General features: G+C 41.0%; 2 protein-coding genes across 16 annotated transcripts in view; one reads left to right on the top strand and one right to left on the bottom strand.

The window, feature by feature from the left end:
- The window catches only part of LOC119572385, a 55,625-nt gene extending 53,196 nt beyond the window's left edge, over positions 1 to 2,429 (top strand). For 2 of the 6 annotated variants that reach the window (XM_037919486.1, XM_037919485.1), the window contains 3 exons: positions 991 to 1,097; positions 1,128 to 1,490; positions 1,978 to 2,429. In XM_037919486.1, the coding sequence (XP_037775414.1) occupies positions 1,095 to 1,097; positions 1,128 to 1,490; positions 1,978 to 2,043 (432 nt within the window). In that variant the 5' untranslated portion in view covers positions 991 to 1,094 and the 3' untranslated portion in view covers positions 2,044 to 2,429. The remainder of the gene's footprint in view (positions 1 to 990; positions 1,098 to 1,127; positions 1,491 to 1,977) is intronic. The other 4 variants (XR_005228716.1, XR_005228715.1, XM_037919488.1 and 1 more) reach the window with 3 other exon arrangements.
- A 2,424-nt stretch (positions 2,430 to 4,853) lies between these two features.
- Positions 4,854 to 17,500, bottom strand: part of LOC119572383 (trithorax group protein osa-like) — a 74,408-nt gene continuing 61,761 nt past the window's right edge. For all 10 annotated transcript variants that reach the window (XM_037919481.1, XM_037919473.1, XM_037919477.1 and 7 more), the window contains one exon: positions 4,854 to 9,466. In XM_037919481.1, the coding sequence (XP_037775409.1) occupies positions 5,655 to 9,466 (3,812 nt within the window). In that variant the 3' untranslated portion in view covers positions 4,854 to 5,654. The remainder of the gene's footprint in view (positions 9,467 to 17,500) is intronic.

Genomic DNA, 17,500 nt, shown 5'->3' with positions numbered 1-17,500 from the left:
TTTACCGAACAAAGGGTTTGATTCCAGTAGTTTTTCGAAAATTTGCGCGTCGAAGTTTGACCATCAAAGAGGGCGGGGGGCAAACGTAGTTTCATAAGCCGATTTTAATGTTTTTTTTGTGTTTACTTGCGTTCGTCGGACAAAGTTTGGCTCGGGTTTTCGAAAAATCGACTTTTTAACGTTTCATAAATCACTTTCTTCGATTTCTGCAGCTTCCTATCGACACCCAGTGCCGTCCGTTATCCCCCCCCCCCCCGGTTCCCCACGCATCCCCCAAGATCGTTGGATAGAGGAAAGATCTAAAAAATCTGATTTTGGAACTTATTCTCTGGAGGGTGCGTCGCTGTCGGTAACAAATACCGATACTTATGTCTATTTGTGGCCTCGCACGGCCTGTCAAATTTCCCGGTGGCAAAACGCGCACGCGCAGGCTATTGTACAAAATAGCGTAAATAGTTTTCAAAACGTGTAAAAGTAGTATAACAAAGCTAAAAGAATGCATTACCTACATGAATTCGAAAAAAACAGATGCAGATAATTAGAAAATATTCGTTCTCACAAGTGCGTAGCAATACATAGACTACTTGATAGATCCAGTTTTGGTCCTCGCAAGATAACCACGGACTTGGAAAATGAAGGGGCAATCTTCTCTTCTGTCTTGTATCTCCCATAATTTCGACATCTTTGGAAAAGCGGCTTAGTTTTCATCAAGGTAACCACTCCATGCTTTTTTTTTTTCACTGTTAATCCTGGTTGACATACACCAAAATTTTTCCGAAACCCATTCAAGCTCTTTGGAGGAGCTAGTATACCAGATGAGAGAGCTGTATTCTGTGGTGGGGGGGAAGTTCACAGCCAAAATGACCACATTGCATCAGTGTGTGCCATCTTGTGGCAAACTGTAAACAGCATCCAGTCAATGAACCGTTACAGCCTGTCACAAAGCGGATCATAAACTAAAGGCCGCCTTTCCTGTTTTTTCTTTGGCAGATGATGCCGTGCCTGTTACTGCTCTGCATGGTGCCCCATTGCTGGTGGAGCTGACTGGACTATTGATTTGGGCTTTCCGGGAATCCCAGTAATGACAAGTGAGTATGTTGCAAACTCTTTAGTCCCAGCTTTAGAATTTGATTTCAAAGATTGAGTTTGATGTGTATCATATCCAAATGGTCTTTGGACATGATACAAGTGATTTTTACATCTTCCCGGATTTCAGCTTTGGCCCCTTGTTAGTGGAGGAGAGTCTGCCACCTCTGCCAGAATATACAGGAAATAAAATGATCCAATCCACATTTTTACCTTTAAGTGTCATCACACCGACTGCAAGTATGACCAAGGAGTTCCAGATTGTTGTTGGTTTGCCCCTAGCACTCGCAAATCTGCTTGCTTCTGCTGAGGATGGCAATTGTTTTGATGGACTGGAGACATCAAGCAGTGATACTGTTATAGACTTGCTGTATGAATCAGTTGCTTTGCTCGCAGCTGTTCAGGTGAGCAAGATTCTGCAAGCAGTACAGCTGCAGTTGTACAGAAACGGATTTCGTGTCTCTTCTTCGGAAATGGATGTTTGTGCTTTATGATCTCAATTAGTGCCCAGTCAATGAAAGTATCAAGTGTTTGATGAAATTATGCCTGATCTTTCAGATTGTAATTGCTGTGTATTTTGGTATTTTACATTGTAATGTATTTTTTTTTCTTTATGATGCTTTTATTCTCTGAAGTATTTTCACTGCAAATAATGGGTGCAACTTGATTTATGGTGAATGTGATTTTTAAAGTCGACGTGATTTTCATTTTTTTTTTTTTTGCTTTTGCTTTAGCAGTTTTGTGAATGGCTTTGGCTTTGGTAGTTTTGTGAATGGTTTTGGCTTTGGCAATTTTCTAGGTCGTCGATCCAGTATAACTATGAACAATGCATGCTCTCTTCGATTAATCTCCACCCCTTCTTGTGTCCCTAAACTGCACCCTACTTTTCAGATCCTGTCCTGCCCGGATGTGAAGCATGTACTTGCAAGCTACTTGGTGAGGGATCGCCATATCTAGTCCTTCGCTGCCGAACGATCTCCTGCTTGCACCTTGTTGACCGCGCCAAGACACCTGCTAATATTTGGGTGGGCACTGGTCAGCCAGAGAAGGGGCCGTTGCGAGTAGAATGCCCCGTAATTGTCGTTAGTCGGCAGCTTCGGACTCCAGTGCCCGGGGTCGGTTGTAGTTGACCCATTTTACTTTAGTTACCCTAAAATATAGTAGCGCCCCCTAGATTCAGTATGCCGTCCCTCGCAAGGAGAGCGAAGCCAGGGTGGCCGTTTTGTGTGTGTGTGTGTGTGAGTATATATTACTTTCAATTTTGTTTGATTCATGTTTTAACTTTAAATGGCCCAGTAAGACAGAAAAGTTTTGATACTCTTAATTATTAATTTTTACCAAAAGAAAAAGAACCGTTAGCCTAAGCAATGGCAATTGCCTTTGATTACATCACCTGAAACACCATAGAAAGTGTTAGATACTCTGCTAGTGCCTTAGCCTCTGGGTTAAACTACAAGACCCGCCTTTTTCCTTCGATTGTTTCAAAATTTGAGTTATGGGCTACAAGGCAAAAGAGCGTTTTTTTATTTAAAGAATGCTTTTTATTATTTAAAATGTAATGTTTTTTTAGCATTTGTTTATTGGCATTTTATGTTCAGTTTTAGTATTTTGTTTTTGTTTTAACTGTTTTTTTTGTTTTATTTAATAAATGTAAAACTTATTTTGTTCTCCCTAACCTCTGTCAGCCATATTGGCAATGCCAGTTTTTTCTGAATTAATGAAAATTAACAAGATGAACAAAGCAAGGTTATTAGTGAGACTACGGTAGTAGTAGTAGTTGTAGTAGTAGTCATAGTAGTAGTTGTAGTAGAAGACATAGTAGTCATAGTAACAGCAGCAGCATTATCATTATTATTATTATTATTCACATGTTTTCTACTGGATATGTAACTTGAGTAATTCGAATTACAAAAAAATATTCTCACGAAGGATTTTACTATTTTTTTTTTTAATATACGCATATATATTTTCTCGCTAATACGTAGCATAACATTCCATTCCCAAAGTACTTTAATCTTGAAAGCCTTAAAATCAAATACCAGCTTTTTCTATATCACTAACCCTTCATTAGAGCTTGATGATAAAAATATAACTAATATGTCCTTGTTGGATTATGATGATATACCCTGGGACAAGGTAACGGGAATTCTGAAAGTGTATTTTTAGCATTTTATTTTTTATTACAACGAATTAATTTATATCTATTTATTGTTATTTATATTTTTAGCAGTTTTTACTTTAAGGAATTAATCTATATTTATTATTTATATTATATAATTACTTCTCCATATATGCATATTTACAGCTGAAATTTCGAAGTTGGCCCACGGTCTCGGGCATGTCAGAAAGTTATCCATTTATAACCTTGTTTGTGTTCTATCTACATCCAATGCTTATGTAGGTTTCATGAATATTTAAATATATTTCCACTTTTTACGCAGTAAATAATCAAGTTCCTATCACTTTTTTTTGTATATATAGTCAAAATCACAATATTACGATTATCAGACCATGGGTACCAAAGTGAGTACACAAATTAGATAATTTTGTCATTCATAATACATATTTTCTTTCATCTATAACTCCCCCCCCCCCGTGTTATCACCCGGAAAGAACTCCGTTTTCTTTTTTTTTTATATTTTTTTGGGGGGAAGGTCTTTTAAATTTGGCTTCTGTATATCACATTCTGATTCATCTTGATTTGTTGATCAGTATGCCATGTGATAGTGCTCATCTCATTTTGTATTTTGTATACCTCGTGTTTCTCTTTCTCTTTCTCTCTCCCGTTTTCTCTTTTCTCATTTTTTTTTCTTTCCCTTTCTCTCTCCTGGAACACAGTATTAAAGGACATCCGGGTATGGAGAAGAAAATACTATCTGGAAAAAGTTTACGATTAAATTATAGATTGTTTAAAGTATTTTCCTCAACAGGATATGCTCTTTTGTTCTTTTTAAATATATTCTGTAACGGAACTTTCGAGACAAAGAACCATTTCTCCATCAATAACTGTTTTTAGAAAATGACATTAATATTTATGCATTTTCCTTCGAAAATCTTAGTGCTTCTTTCCAGTCTTTTCTTCAAAATTCAATAGCTGTATCCTGTCGCTTTTCCCGGGAACAGACTAAACAGAATGAGTTAACTGAATTTTGCTCGTTTCATAAATATATTAAGAACTAGGTTGCCACGTATTTTCAATTCTCCTCACAAACTTCAAAACATTTTGCAATTACTTGCATCCGGTTTTCCATAAACATTCGGGGAAAAATCATCTGGTTCCCTTTCTGGTAATTGAGTTTTGTTGCTCGAATCGCCACGAAGAAATACTAATAGAAAAGTTGCAGAAAAGTGTTGATCATTTTACCTCATTAATTCCCGAACCAAAGTTGCTAGCACTGGCATCATCGAATATTAATTGGGAGCTATATATGCTTGATTGGAAGTCCTCCTTGCATGTGTGTATATTTTGATCATTACAAGATATTTCTCATGAACTAAAATGAGATGATGTAATTGGCAATTCTATCGACCTGCTACATATCACTTTGAAGTGGTTTTCTAACCTTTTCTAAAAGGCAAGTACAGAGAAATATTAAAATATCTGATTTTAGTATATGAATTGACTCTTTTGTTTTAAATAATGAATGAATAGTTTTACAGGGATACTAAAAGTATATGCGACTTTATACACCTTCATTCATCCCATATAAAGTATTGAATTAGGCATTAGTATAATAATAATAATAATAATTTGTAACAACTAGTAAGGAAATGAAACTTTTTTTTCAATTCTATCTTTACTCACATTTATAGAAAATATATAAAACTATATACAAAGATTTGTACATTCACTTTACAAAATCAAATTATTTGGTAAAAAATAGAGAAAGGGATGTTTGGAACAGATGCAAAAGAACCAAACAAGACAGGAAACACCTGTTAGTTACCATTAAATCATTGTTCACAACTATAAGCAAAGTGCTAGTGTAATTGTCCCTTCTTTGTTCACTGCACTGCTGAGGAATGTAACTTCATGAAAATAGAACAATAATAATGAAAATAAAAACCTGTACTTCGGAAATCTGTCATTTTTTATGCTGAAATGTCCATCGACGTACCGGCGTAGTTCATTGCTCAGTGTTAACTAAAAAAAAAAAAAAATGTGGGGAAAAAAATATACAGTATGATATAAGTTACATCTGAGGTTCTCTTTTGGCACTCGAACACAATTAACCATCAAAACCATGTGAGTCTGGTATAAGGCCCTTATACCCTCCTTAAAGAAAAGTACATATACAAAGGAAAATCTTTCGTATACATATATATAGTTCTAGCACTTTGAATGCACACTCAGTAAGTTTGTACATTTTGATGAGAAAAATTAATGCCGTTGCACTCCATCGGTAAGTGTAAAGCAGTCTATTGTCTTGTCTGTCTGCACGTGGCATCAGTGCAATTAAAATAAATAAATAAAATAAAAGAAAAAAATAAAGAAAACACTGATTAGGATAACTTGCACCAATCACACCAACGCGGCACTGGTTCCAACACCCTCTCGCATTCACTCTTTACCGGGGCATGTTCAGTGTCTTTGCGGGGCCGAGTGAGAGCACGTCACTGACACCCCACTGCTGCAGCGTCATGTGGCCATTCCTCAGGTTCTCCAGGGTCAGGATGGGCACGCCCACCACGCCGCCCGCACCGCGGTTCTGCAGGTTGGTGAGAGGCAGGAAGGATCGTATGCCCAGGGCTGCCATGCGCTGCACATTCACGGGATTGCGCAGGTCAACCAGGGGGATGGCGACGTCTCCTGCAGAGAGGTGCAGCTGATGGAACTGCTGGTAGTGGTGCTGTTGGCCCTTCTGCGTGGAAAATCCCGCTGTACACAAATGGCACTTGAAAGGCATTCGAGACTGCTGGTGCTGCTGATGCACTCGGCTGTGCTCTGCTAGTAATGATGCCGTGGGGAAAGACCGGTCGCACTGATGGCACTGGTGCCGGGTGCCCTGAGATCCAGCTGTTGGTACGTCTTGTGTCAGGTCGACTGTGGGGGGACGAGGAGGCCGCTCAACGTTGCTGTTGGTGACCCCGCTCCCACGAGAGGCGGGCGCTTGGGGAACGGCGAACCCGTCCCTGTCTCGCTCTCTTGCACCCGCCTCTCGCTCTCGTTGTGTTGGTGGGTGTACAGATATGGCGGAGGAGAGGTTGAGCTCCTGGGCGGTGGGGAGACGGCGGTCGTCGCGCCCGCCACCACCTCCCTCCTGGCGTTCTCCTGCAGCGGGTGTCACGGTGATGCCACGCGACGCCAGTAGGTTGGCCACCGCTCCGGCGTCCGGCCCTCCTCTCTCCCCGCGCTGCACGGGCTCCTTGTTGGCAGATGACGTTCGAACGCTAAGAGTTATGGAGTCACTGAGATTAATGGTTGATTCTGTTGAGGGGGGATTGCTGCTGCTGCTGCTGCCACTGCCACTGCCACTGCTATTACTGCTACTGCCCCGTTGCTGAGAGCCAGGTGCTGCAGACCCTCCCTGCACGTTGGCAATGACAGGCAAGCCATCTGTGCGATTGGCCACTGCAATAATCTGACACTCATTGTCTTTCTGGCGAGAGGGAACGTTAATGTCTTCTCGACGCGCCGATTTGTTTGGAGAATGGCCTGCTGCTCCCAGAAGTTGCCTCTTTCCTGCAGCTCCCTGTTGCTGAGGCGAGGGTTGTCTCTGGCCGGGGTACATCGTCTGGTGCATCCGCTGCAGAGGTGGCATCATCCCGCCCCTCCCCCCTGGCGCCGGCATCAAGGGAGGTGGAAGGATAGACGAAGTAGGGGGACGCCCTGGCCCACGGGAGGGTTGGAGGAGGGGTCCCTGGTGGAGGGGAGGGCGCCCCATCTGACCCATTAGTGGAGGGCGTCCCCGGACACGCGGTGGAGGGCTTGGACGATATGGCATGGCAACACTCGGAGGTAATGGGGCACGCAAGGGAGCGCCTAGATTTGTATTTGCCATACTGGTTCCTGCTAGACTAGCATAGCCACCTCTGCCAGTGTAGCCAGAAGCCTGTGGCCACTGGTTGCCATACTGGGACATCATGCCACCAACACCAACTTGACTATTTGTCGTTGTGGATAGCATAGCTGTACTGGTTGTTGGGGCCATGAGGTTATTGGCAATTGTAAGACGTGGTACACCTCCCTGCTGCTGTTGATCACCACCCTGAGGGGACTGTTGCAACTGCTGCTGCAAAGGTGATGTTGTGGGAGGCGTGGGTCCTCTTATGGCCGGTGAGGACCCTTGGGGTGGGCTGGTGAGAGGGCTGGTGGCAAGTGCCCTGAACGAAGTATCTGAGGGGGGTGGCGTTGGGTGCCCACTGGAGGACGTTGGCGTGCCAGAATTTGAACCTCGTGAACTAAGGTGTGAGGGAGTTGCGGGGCCCCCACTGTGAGGTGAAGGACCTCCACTGTGAGGCGACCCATCGACCTGGCCAGCCTGGGACCCTTGGCCACTGTTGTTCAAATATTCCAATTCAGACAATAAGTCGTTCGTCACTCCAGATGCCTGCTGTTGCTGCTGCTGTTCAGAGGACTGCATCTGACCATCTTGCTGCTGATCAGACTGGTCTTGGCCCGCCTGCTCATTCTGGTTTGAGAAAGAGTCATTCAGACACAACTGTTCAAAGCTTCCCTGCCTGTCATTCTTTTCGGGGGACTCCTGACCCAGCACCGCCTGACTGAAGAGCCCATCCTCTCCGTCACCTTCATTTGTGCCGCCATTTACCGGTGGGCTGGAGTTGCCCTTCTCTGGAGGAGTGCTGGCTGTTGTGTAAGTAGGATTAGCTGCTCCTTCGGCACCGCTGGCCCACGCACTGCTCTCGCTGGCAGACTCCGCAGTTGTTGCCCCTGCCATGGCTGCAGCTATCCTTGGGCCAGACTCGTACTCACTGAACCAGTCGCTTGTGGGGAAAGACTCAAACTGTGGCTGATAAGTGGAGGGTGGTGCTTCACTAGGTCCTGCTGTTCCAAAAGCAAGCTCCTGTTCACTGAAGTCAGAGGAGAAGCCTTCACTACTTTCCCCTGTCCCCACAGCACCCTGTTCGTCCCCTTGCTTTTCTTGCTCGTAATCACCCTGTGCCTCTTTTTGGTGTGATGAAGAAGCCGCTTCCTCTTCCTCTTCGTCTTGATGCTGCTGCTCCCCAGAATGACCTTCTCTAGAATCCTGCTCCTCCGGCTCGTAATCCTGGTGTCTATCTCTATTCGCGTCGTCATGCCCAGGTGAGTGCTCACCTCCTTCCTGATTTTCTGCCTCTTCAGAGGCCAACCCGTCCTCCTCTTCACCCTCACTTTCACCCTCACCGCTCCCTGCTCTTTCTGGAATGCCAGTCTCTTCCCCGGCCTCTGCCTCTTCCTGCTCAAAAGATTCAGCTTCCGTTCCTTCTTGATCTTCTAAGCTATTATGGCTCTCACTCATGCCCTCCTCGTTACTGACGATGCGCACTTCTCTTCGCTTACGGCCACGTCCACGTCCCACTTTGGAAATCCGGAGCTTCAGCTTGAACCCTGAGGAGGACCTCCTCCCGCCAACTGAATCCACTTTGACCCTCTGCAGCTGTGCTGCACTTAGGCGCACTAGTCGCACCTGAAGTTCCCTTTCGTGTATGTGGCCCACGTGATGAGTTTCAAAGGCGTGTTTAGTTGCAAACTTATTGATCTTACAGCGAACACACCATAAAATGGGTTTTCTTCTAACCTGGGAAGGTCTATTAGCCTTTGTATTATTGTTAGACCTCTGGCGTACAGTTGCCTTTCCTACCTTTGACTGGGGGCCAGTCTTAGCACGCTCTGAAGGTGCTGAGTAGTTCTGTTCTTCGGTAGAGTCCTTTACCACGTGATTATTTTGGAAGTGCTCGTTGAGGAGGCTCTCACTAGAGTAATCAGCTGGGCAAAGAGGGCAACTGTACACTTGCACATGGGCATGGAAAAGTGCCAAATGGTCACGGAGGAGTGCCACATCCTGGAATGATGCACCACACTCCCAGCACTGGCCACATTCCCCTGCTAACTGATCCTCTGGCTGTGGTGTACTTTGCTCCTGCTGTTCTTGTGAAACCTCTTGCGATAGCTGTAACTGCTGCTGCTCCTCTTGCTGTGACTGATCACCTACACCGTACTGTTGCTGATAGGCAGGACTGCTGAAGGGCTGACCATAGTACTGCTGTTGCTGCTGATCGTACGCAGAATCTTGCTGATTGTAGTACGAATCTTGGTTGTAGTAACCTTGCTGGTTATAGTCAAACTGTTGGTACTGGTATGGAAGGTAGTTGTTCTGCTGGTACTGCCCACCTTGTGCATACGTCCAGTCGTTTACTGCACCGTTCGCAGACACTTCACCTGCAAAGCAAAAGCCGTCTTAGTCGAGGACAAACATACGAGAAAGAACAACATAAATCAAAGGTTTAATAATCAGGCAAAATCAGGGGGATTAAAAATATCAAAGCAACTCCATCACTGGACTCTGAAAAAAAAAATAAATTCTGTAACATGCAAAGAAATAATTGTAATTCCATGCACCATCTGCCCCTTTACTAAAAGATCAGTCAACTTTTGAAGAAAGACATAGAAAAAAAAGGAAAAAAAGAAATATATACAAGGTTATAAAAAAAAAGCATGAATCAATATATTTAGTAGCTTAATTGAACATCAATAATATGAACACTCTTGGAAATTCGCAGAAATAGCATAGATCTTAACGAGTCAAACTTAAAGTTTATCATCATTAGTATGCAAATGTACACCATTTGAACAAATGTTCCTTTAAAATGCAAGATCAAAACTTCATTATGACCGGCAACCTGAAATTTGTTTGAACTTGTTTGTATATAAATGATGTAAGAAAACGAGGTTTATATGAAAGTCTCCTATGAACTTTAGGAGGAGAAAGAGGGAGGGAGGGAGGGATAAAGAGGAGGAGGAGAAAGAGGGAGGGAGGAAGAAGAGAAAGGAAGGGAGGGAGGAGGAGGAGGGAGAGAGGGAAGAAGGAGAAGAGGAGGAGGGAGAGAGGGAGGAAGGAGAAAGAGGAGGAGGGAGAGAGGGAAGAAGGAGAAAGGGGAGGAGGGAGAGAGGGAAGAAGGAGAAAGAGGAGGAGGGAGAGAGGGAAGAAGGAGAAAGAGGAGGAGGGAGGGGAGGGGGAGAGAGGGAAAGAAGGAGAGGAGGAGAGGAGGAGGAGGAGGAGGAGGGAGAGAGGGAAGAAAGAGGAGGATGAGGAAGGAGGGAAAAGGGAAGAAGGACGAGGGGGAAGGAGGGAGGGAGGGAGAATGAAGGCGGAAGGAAGAAGAGGATGTGGGAAAGCGAGAGAATGAGGAGAAAGGGGGAGGGGAGGAAGTGGAAGAGGCAGAGATTAAAGGAGGGACAAGATAACTCGCATATCCTGTCTCTTTCCAACTTCCATTCCCTCCTCTTTCTTTCTTTCTTACATTCTTTCTTTCTTTCTCTCTCTCTCTCTCTCTCTCTCTCTCTTTCTTTTTTGTCCTTTCCTTTTTCTGCTGCTCCTCAAACCCCACAACAGGATCAAAGACCCGCGCCCCCTATCTCTCTTTTTTATCTCTTTCTCCATTTTTACTTCTTTCATTCTTTCTTTCTCTCTCCTCCTCCTCCCCCCCGCTTCCTCCCTCCCTCCCTCCCTCCCCCAACAGACCTCCCTTTCACCCAACCCTCTTCCACCCCCCCCCCTTTTTTTTGGTATCTCTTTCTCCCTCCCTTCCTCCATAAATCCAATATACCTCATCTTTTCTCCCTAACGCTTTCTTCCATCCCCTCGTAATTGAATAATAATTATAACATTCACTCCATCGACTTTCAGCCGGAGACGAATTTCGAATCTCCCTCTCGGCAAGTGCGCAATCTCGGTCCCTTGCGCATCCCGGTCTTCCTCTGGGCTGAGAGAGGGCTCAGAGACCGCGAAATCAAATAATCATAACAAATAATAATATTATTGTTATTATTATTTTATTATTATTATTATTATTTTGTTATCATTAACGGTTCTCCTTTCCTATCTTTTCTTCTTTTTTTTCTTTTCTCATCTCATCACATCTCATCTCTCAAACGGTTTTATTTATTTATCTATTTATTTATCTATTATTATTATTATTATTATTGTTATTATTATTATTATAAGTAAATAAAATAAATCGTTTGAGAAAGGAGAGGAGATAAGAAAAAAGAAAAAAGAGAAGAGAAGATAGGAGAGGAGAACCGTTAGAGAGAAGATAAAAAAAAGAGAAGAGAGGAGGAGAGGAGAGAAAAGAGAAGAAAAGAGAAGAGAGGAGAGGAGAACCGTTGGAGAAGAGAAAAAGAGGAGGGGAGAGAAGAAAGGAGAAAAAAGAGAGGAGAGGAGAGAAGAAAAGAGAAACGGCGGGACTGAGCGAGAGCGCGCGCTCGTCCTTTCCCGCCTTTCTCTGTGTCTATTGTTGCTTCTCTGTCTCCACCTTCCTCCCTTTGGCTTTGTTCTTACCCTTCTCCCTCCCACTCCCTCTTTCCCCATATCCCCCTCCATCTCTTCTTCCCTTCCTCTCCTCGCCCTTTCTCTCTTCATCTCTCTCTCTTTCTTTCTTTCTCCTCCTCCTCCTCCTCTTCCTCTTCCTCCCCCCCCCCCTCTCTCTCTCTCTTCCTGTCTCTCTCCTCCCCCTCTTCCCCCCTCCTCTTTCTCTCCTCCCCCTCTCCCCCCCCTCCTCTTCCTCTCCCCCCCCCTCTTCCTATCTCTTCCTCTCTCCCTTTCCCTCTCCTGTCTCCTGCCTCCACTTCCCCCCTCGCCCTGTAAACACCTTCCTCGCCCGACTCCACTTCACCCTCCGAGAGACGAATTAAGGCTCCATCACGCCGAACGCGCTTACAATTATTAATTATCAAAGCACTAAGTTTTTTTTTTATTTTCTTTCTTTTTTCCCTCTTTTATTTAGATGTATAATTTCGGCGATCTGTCCCTCAAAATTAAGAATATTACAATGACAATAACCCACACGGCATTCGTATACGGTCGCCATTCTCCCTCGTATATTAGAGGATTTATTAGGAAAATATATATACATATACATACTACAGAAAAAAAAGATGAAAAAAAAACCCTCTGGAGGCGAAATAAACCTCGACAACATAACACGAACCGGCAACCCAAGGCAGAACTTCACCACCGAGCTTCCCCCAAAAAGTTATAAATAAGGGCGTATCCCTCGCACGCAGCCACACGCAATCCTCGCCCTTCCTCCCCCTCACCGCAAGGGAGAAAATCCCATTCCCTTTCTCCCCGCGTCACACCTCTCGTCCACTGATCAAGTGGATGTATGAGAACAGACGAAAAAAAATAAATAATAATAAAAATACCGGATGAAAAAAAAAAAAAAAAAACTTTTGCCAACTTCAACTGTCGAATACATCCCCCCCCCCTTTTTTCCCCCAAATCAAATATAAAAAACTTTGTAAAGTATGGATGGCAGTCTTTCGCAGGGACAATATCCCCATATGTATGCAAATAAATAAAATTCTATAAGCTATCTCTGCCTTTCACTCCTTGAAGTTCACAAGTGATGGAGTCAAAAGTTATTTTAGATATATCTCTATAGCTATATATCATATAGAAGTTATAATCAATGCTGATTTAGGGGACAGAGTACAATACATTATCCTTATTATGGTTCGTACTATTATTATCAATATTATATGGTAGATATACTTCTGAAGTGATGACTAGAATTAATACAATACATGTATACTATAAAAGAATTCAGTAATAGTGTGATGATGATGATGACGATAACAATAACAATAACATCAACATTAACAAGAAACACTTAAACATTTATCTTTTCACATATAAACAAACATGGAAATAACACCAAACAGACATTCGTATATAACCAAAAATAAAAAAAAGTGTTACAAACAAACAAGAACAAGGAAACAAAAACACAGACACGACACAGACAGTGGACAATATAAACAATAACAAAATAGAAACTCAATACAATACCTTATACCTTACTCTTTTTTGTATATACTTTTTTTTTACCTTTTTTTAACACTCACCGAGGTCAGTTACAACAACAAAAGCAAAAAAAAAAAAAAAACTTTTGAAACAGTAAAAAAAATACATACATGCACGCACACACACAACAAAAATAATACGGACGATATATATATATATATATATATATATATATATATATATATATATATATATATATATATATATACACGCCAAACAAAAACACCAACAAAGAACATCAAATTGAAGACAAACAAACCCGAGACAAAGAAAAACGAAGAAAAAACAAACCTTGATAACACACGTTGTAAAGCAAACACAACAAAACCAAAGAACAAGAAAACAAGCAAACATAGACAAACAAACAAAAAACGCCTCTCAAAAAAAAAAAAAAAAAGTCTGTAGGTGCAGATAATAACAGAAGAGACAACGGAAAATTTATGATAATTGAGAGGAAATGTACTTTGTGTGTGTGTGTGTGTGTGTGTGTGTGTGTGTGTGTGTGTGTGTGTGTGTGTGTGTGTGTGTGTGTGTGTGTGTGTGTGTGTGTGTGTGTGCACATACATATATATATAAACAAATACATACATACATACACACACACACACACACACACACATCCTTTCGCAACCGCCTGCATATTGCATAGCGAACTTTAAGCAATGCCTATCTCAGCGTGCAGCAACGAATAATGTTGCTTATTGCATATTGAAGCGCCAGCGTTGAGTACCGCAAAGCATCTTTTCTACCTGACATTGGATATTCGATCGTTTTTGCCATCGAATTTTTCGTTTTTTTTTTCTCTCGTGTTTTCTCGCCTTTCCTCTACGTTTCCTCTCTTCCTTTCTCTCTCTCCTTTCTCCTTTCTTCCCTCCCCTTCTTCTCCTTTCTTCCCTTTTTCTTTCCTTCTCTCCTACTCGTTTCCTTCTCTCTTCGTTTCCCTCCTCCTCCTCCTCTTTTTCCTTCTCTCTTCCTCTTCTCCCCTCCTCCTCCTCCTTTCCTCCTCTCTTCCCTTCCCTCCTCCTCCTCCTCTTTTTCCTTCTCTCTTCCTCTTCTCCCCTCCTCCTTTCCTTTCCTTCTCTCTTCCTCTTCTTCCCTTCCCTCCTCCTCCTCCTTTACATTTTCCTCTTCTTCCTCCTTTCATCACCCCCCCCTCTATGTCTTCGTTCAGCTGGAAACGTTAAATGGATCAGTTCAAGAGATTTTTTTTTTCTTTTGCGTGCGGGAAATATATATATATATTGTTTGTCTGTTTGTTTTTCACGTTTGTTTGTTTCTTTTTCCACCCGTGTATTTATTTGTTTTTCACCCGTTTGTATTTTTTTTTACCAATCTGATTGTTTGCGTTTGTTTGTTTTTCACCCGCTTGTTTGATTTTGTTTTTCACCCGTTTGTTTGTTTGTGTTTGTTTTTCACCCGTTTGTTTGAGCTTGTGTCATCCGCCAGGAGTAGCATTCAGGTAACTCGGTATTTGGTTTAAGTAATAAAGGTAATAATGGTAATAACGATAATAATGATAATATTAAGTGTATTAGCACTATTAATTATCAAAAATAATAATAATCAATAGTGATGATAATAAAGTAATAAGAACAATAATAATAATAATAATAATAATAATAAAACAAAACCACAATAATAAAAATAATAACAAAACCACCAACACTTCATAAATAAATAAAATAAAAAAAGGTAAATAATAATAATAATAATAATAATAATAATAATAATAATGATAATAAAAATCGAGCTCCTTTGCCAACTTTTTACCTTGCGATTTTCAACAACCGTTTCGCCGTTGGGTGGTTGTGGTCGGTTGTTACGGTTGTGGTTCTTCGCTTAACCGGGGCGCTGTCTGTCTGTCTGTCTGTCTGTGTGTGTATATGTGTGTCTCTGTCTGTCAGTGTCTGTCTGTCTGTCTGGTCTGCTCCTGTCTGTTGTCGTCATCGTCTGTCTGCCTGTCTGTGGTCGTCTTCATTGTCTGTCTGTCTGTCCTTTTCGTATTTTCATTTTAATCCACATTCTCTCTTCATAATCCGTAATTATATCTAAAACGCAATAATCATTGCAAAAGCAGACAAGTGTGAGACAGGTGTACAACGCTGAACAAAGGCAACAGGTGTTCATTAATTGTTCAAAGTTCTGGGATAAGTGACGTGGGGTTTTGGTTATGTGGTTGTTATTCGTACGCTATTGCGTGTGCGAATAAGTTTTATCTGAAATGTCGGTCTTTTGGATCATGTTATTCAGCGGTGCGAGACGGTGTGGTTCCTAGGTACAGCAAGAACCACATAACGGGTAGATTTACATACATACATATACACATGCGCGCACATACACATACACACACACACACACACATACACACACACACACACACACACACACACACACACGCACACGCACACACACACACATTCGCAAAAAGCACCGATTCCCGTTTCGAAACAGGAATCTATTCCAAGTACTAGTAAAGCTTTGCAGTTGCATCTTCGGCTTGATCTTCCGCATAACAACACACACACCAATGACGCAACTCTCTCTCGGTCTGCAGCGCTCGTCTCTCTCTCTCTCTCTCTCTCTCTCTCTCTCTCTCTCTCTCTCTCTCTCTCTCTCTCTCTCTCTCTCTCTCTCTCTCCTTTTGGAAGGAAACGGGAAGTGAAAATGTGTTACGTGGAAAGTCGACTGTTTTCAGGGAATTTGCGTGTCCCTGTTTATCCCTTGCCTCTCATCTCTCTCTTTATCTCATTGTCTCGTATTTCTCTCTGTTTCTGTCTGTCTGTGTGTGCGCGCGCGCGCGCGTAAGTAACTGAGTGAGTGTGAGTATGCGAGTGTGAGTGACTGTAAGTGTGTGAGTGTAAATCCAAGTATACGTATGCACGTGTCACCCCGCGTCCAGGCGTATCTGCGCGTACTAACACTAACCCATCACCCCCCCCCCCTCCCGTACTCCCGCGCGTGCAGACTGCGTGTCCTCCGCGCGTGCCTACTCACTCCACGTGCTTTTGTTTACCGGCGTGCAAATCCACTCAACGTAAGCGCGGACGTCACAGATGCAATGTTGCACGGCGGTTGCTAATTGCAGTGTGTATCTTGAGCCCTTGAGAACACGCGTGGCATTCCTTCTAACTTCGCTTGAATTTAAACTGAACTTCGGCGAAGCTTTAAACTGATTATGTTATCAGTAGCGTTATCACCCGCCTTATCTTTATCATTTGTATTATTATTATTATCATCATCGCATCGTTATCATTATCAAGTTAATTATCATTTTCATAATATAATATTATCATTTATCATCATAATTTATCATCGTTATTACCATTATCATCATCATCATTACTATTAATATAATTTCTATTGTTACTACCATTAGCATTTCCTTATCATTACCATTATTCTTTGTCTTCTTTAGTATCATTTTCATTTTTCTATTATCATTATTATTATTACCATTATTATTGCTACTGTTATTATCATCAAGATTATATTACTATATTTATCAACATTATCATTACAGTTACAATTATCTACAATTTTAGGTATTATTTATATTTTTTATTCATTTCTTATTCTTATTAATATTATTTTTCTTATTCTTATGTTTATTCTTATCATCATTATTATTATTTTATTTTTTATTTTATTCTAATTCTTTTTTGAAGGGGGGGGGGGTTCTGATAGACCCAACTTTCGCAAATTTTCAAATTACAATAATTCTAAACTTTTTTTTTTTTTAAGATACAATTTCAAAAATATTCGGTTTAATTCATTTCTATCTTATTTCCTTTTATTTTTTATTATTATTATTTTAGTTTTGTTATCAGCTTTTTTTTTTTTTTTTTATCAATTTCTCCTTCATATTTTTATGAATTTCCATAACAAACTAAATATTAAAACAAATTATATATATATATATATATATATATATATATATATATATATATATATATAAATTTATTACTTCTTGAAACAATTATAATCAAATATCAAAAGTTTTTCTTAAATCTAAAAGTCTCTATATAATAACATCTGATAATTAAAATCATGCAATATGATATACTACGAAGTTAGAAATGAAAAGGATGCTAATAAGACTAATTATCTATGTATACAAGTTTGCAATGGTAATAGAAATAGTAATAGTAATAGTAATAATAATAATAGTAATATTAATAATAATAATAATAAAATAATAATAATAATAATAATAATAATGGTGATGATGATGATGATGATGATAACAATAAACGATAACAATAATAATAAAAATAACAATAACCATAATAACAAAACCAAAAACAACAAATATAACAACAATAACAATAATCATAAAAACTAACAATAACGATAACAACCAGATTTTAAAAAATATACATATAATA

This window comes from Penaeus monodon, chromosome 4, assembly GCF_015228065.2.
Source record: "Penaeus monodon isolate SGIC_2016 chromosome 4, NSTDA_Pmon_1, whole genome shotgun sequence".
Lineage (NCBI taxonomy): Eukaryota > Metazoa > Arthropoda > Malacostraca > Decapoda > Penaeidae > Penaeus > Penaeus monodon.
Note: the sequence above shows the minus strand (reverse complement) of the source record. Positions and strands in the feature narration are given on the sequence as shown.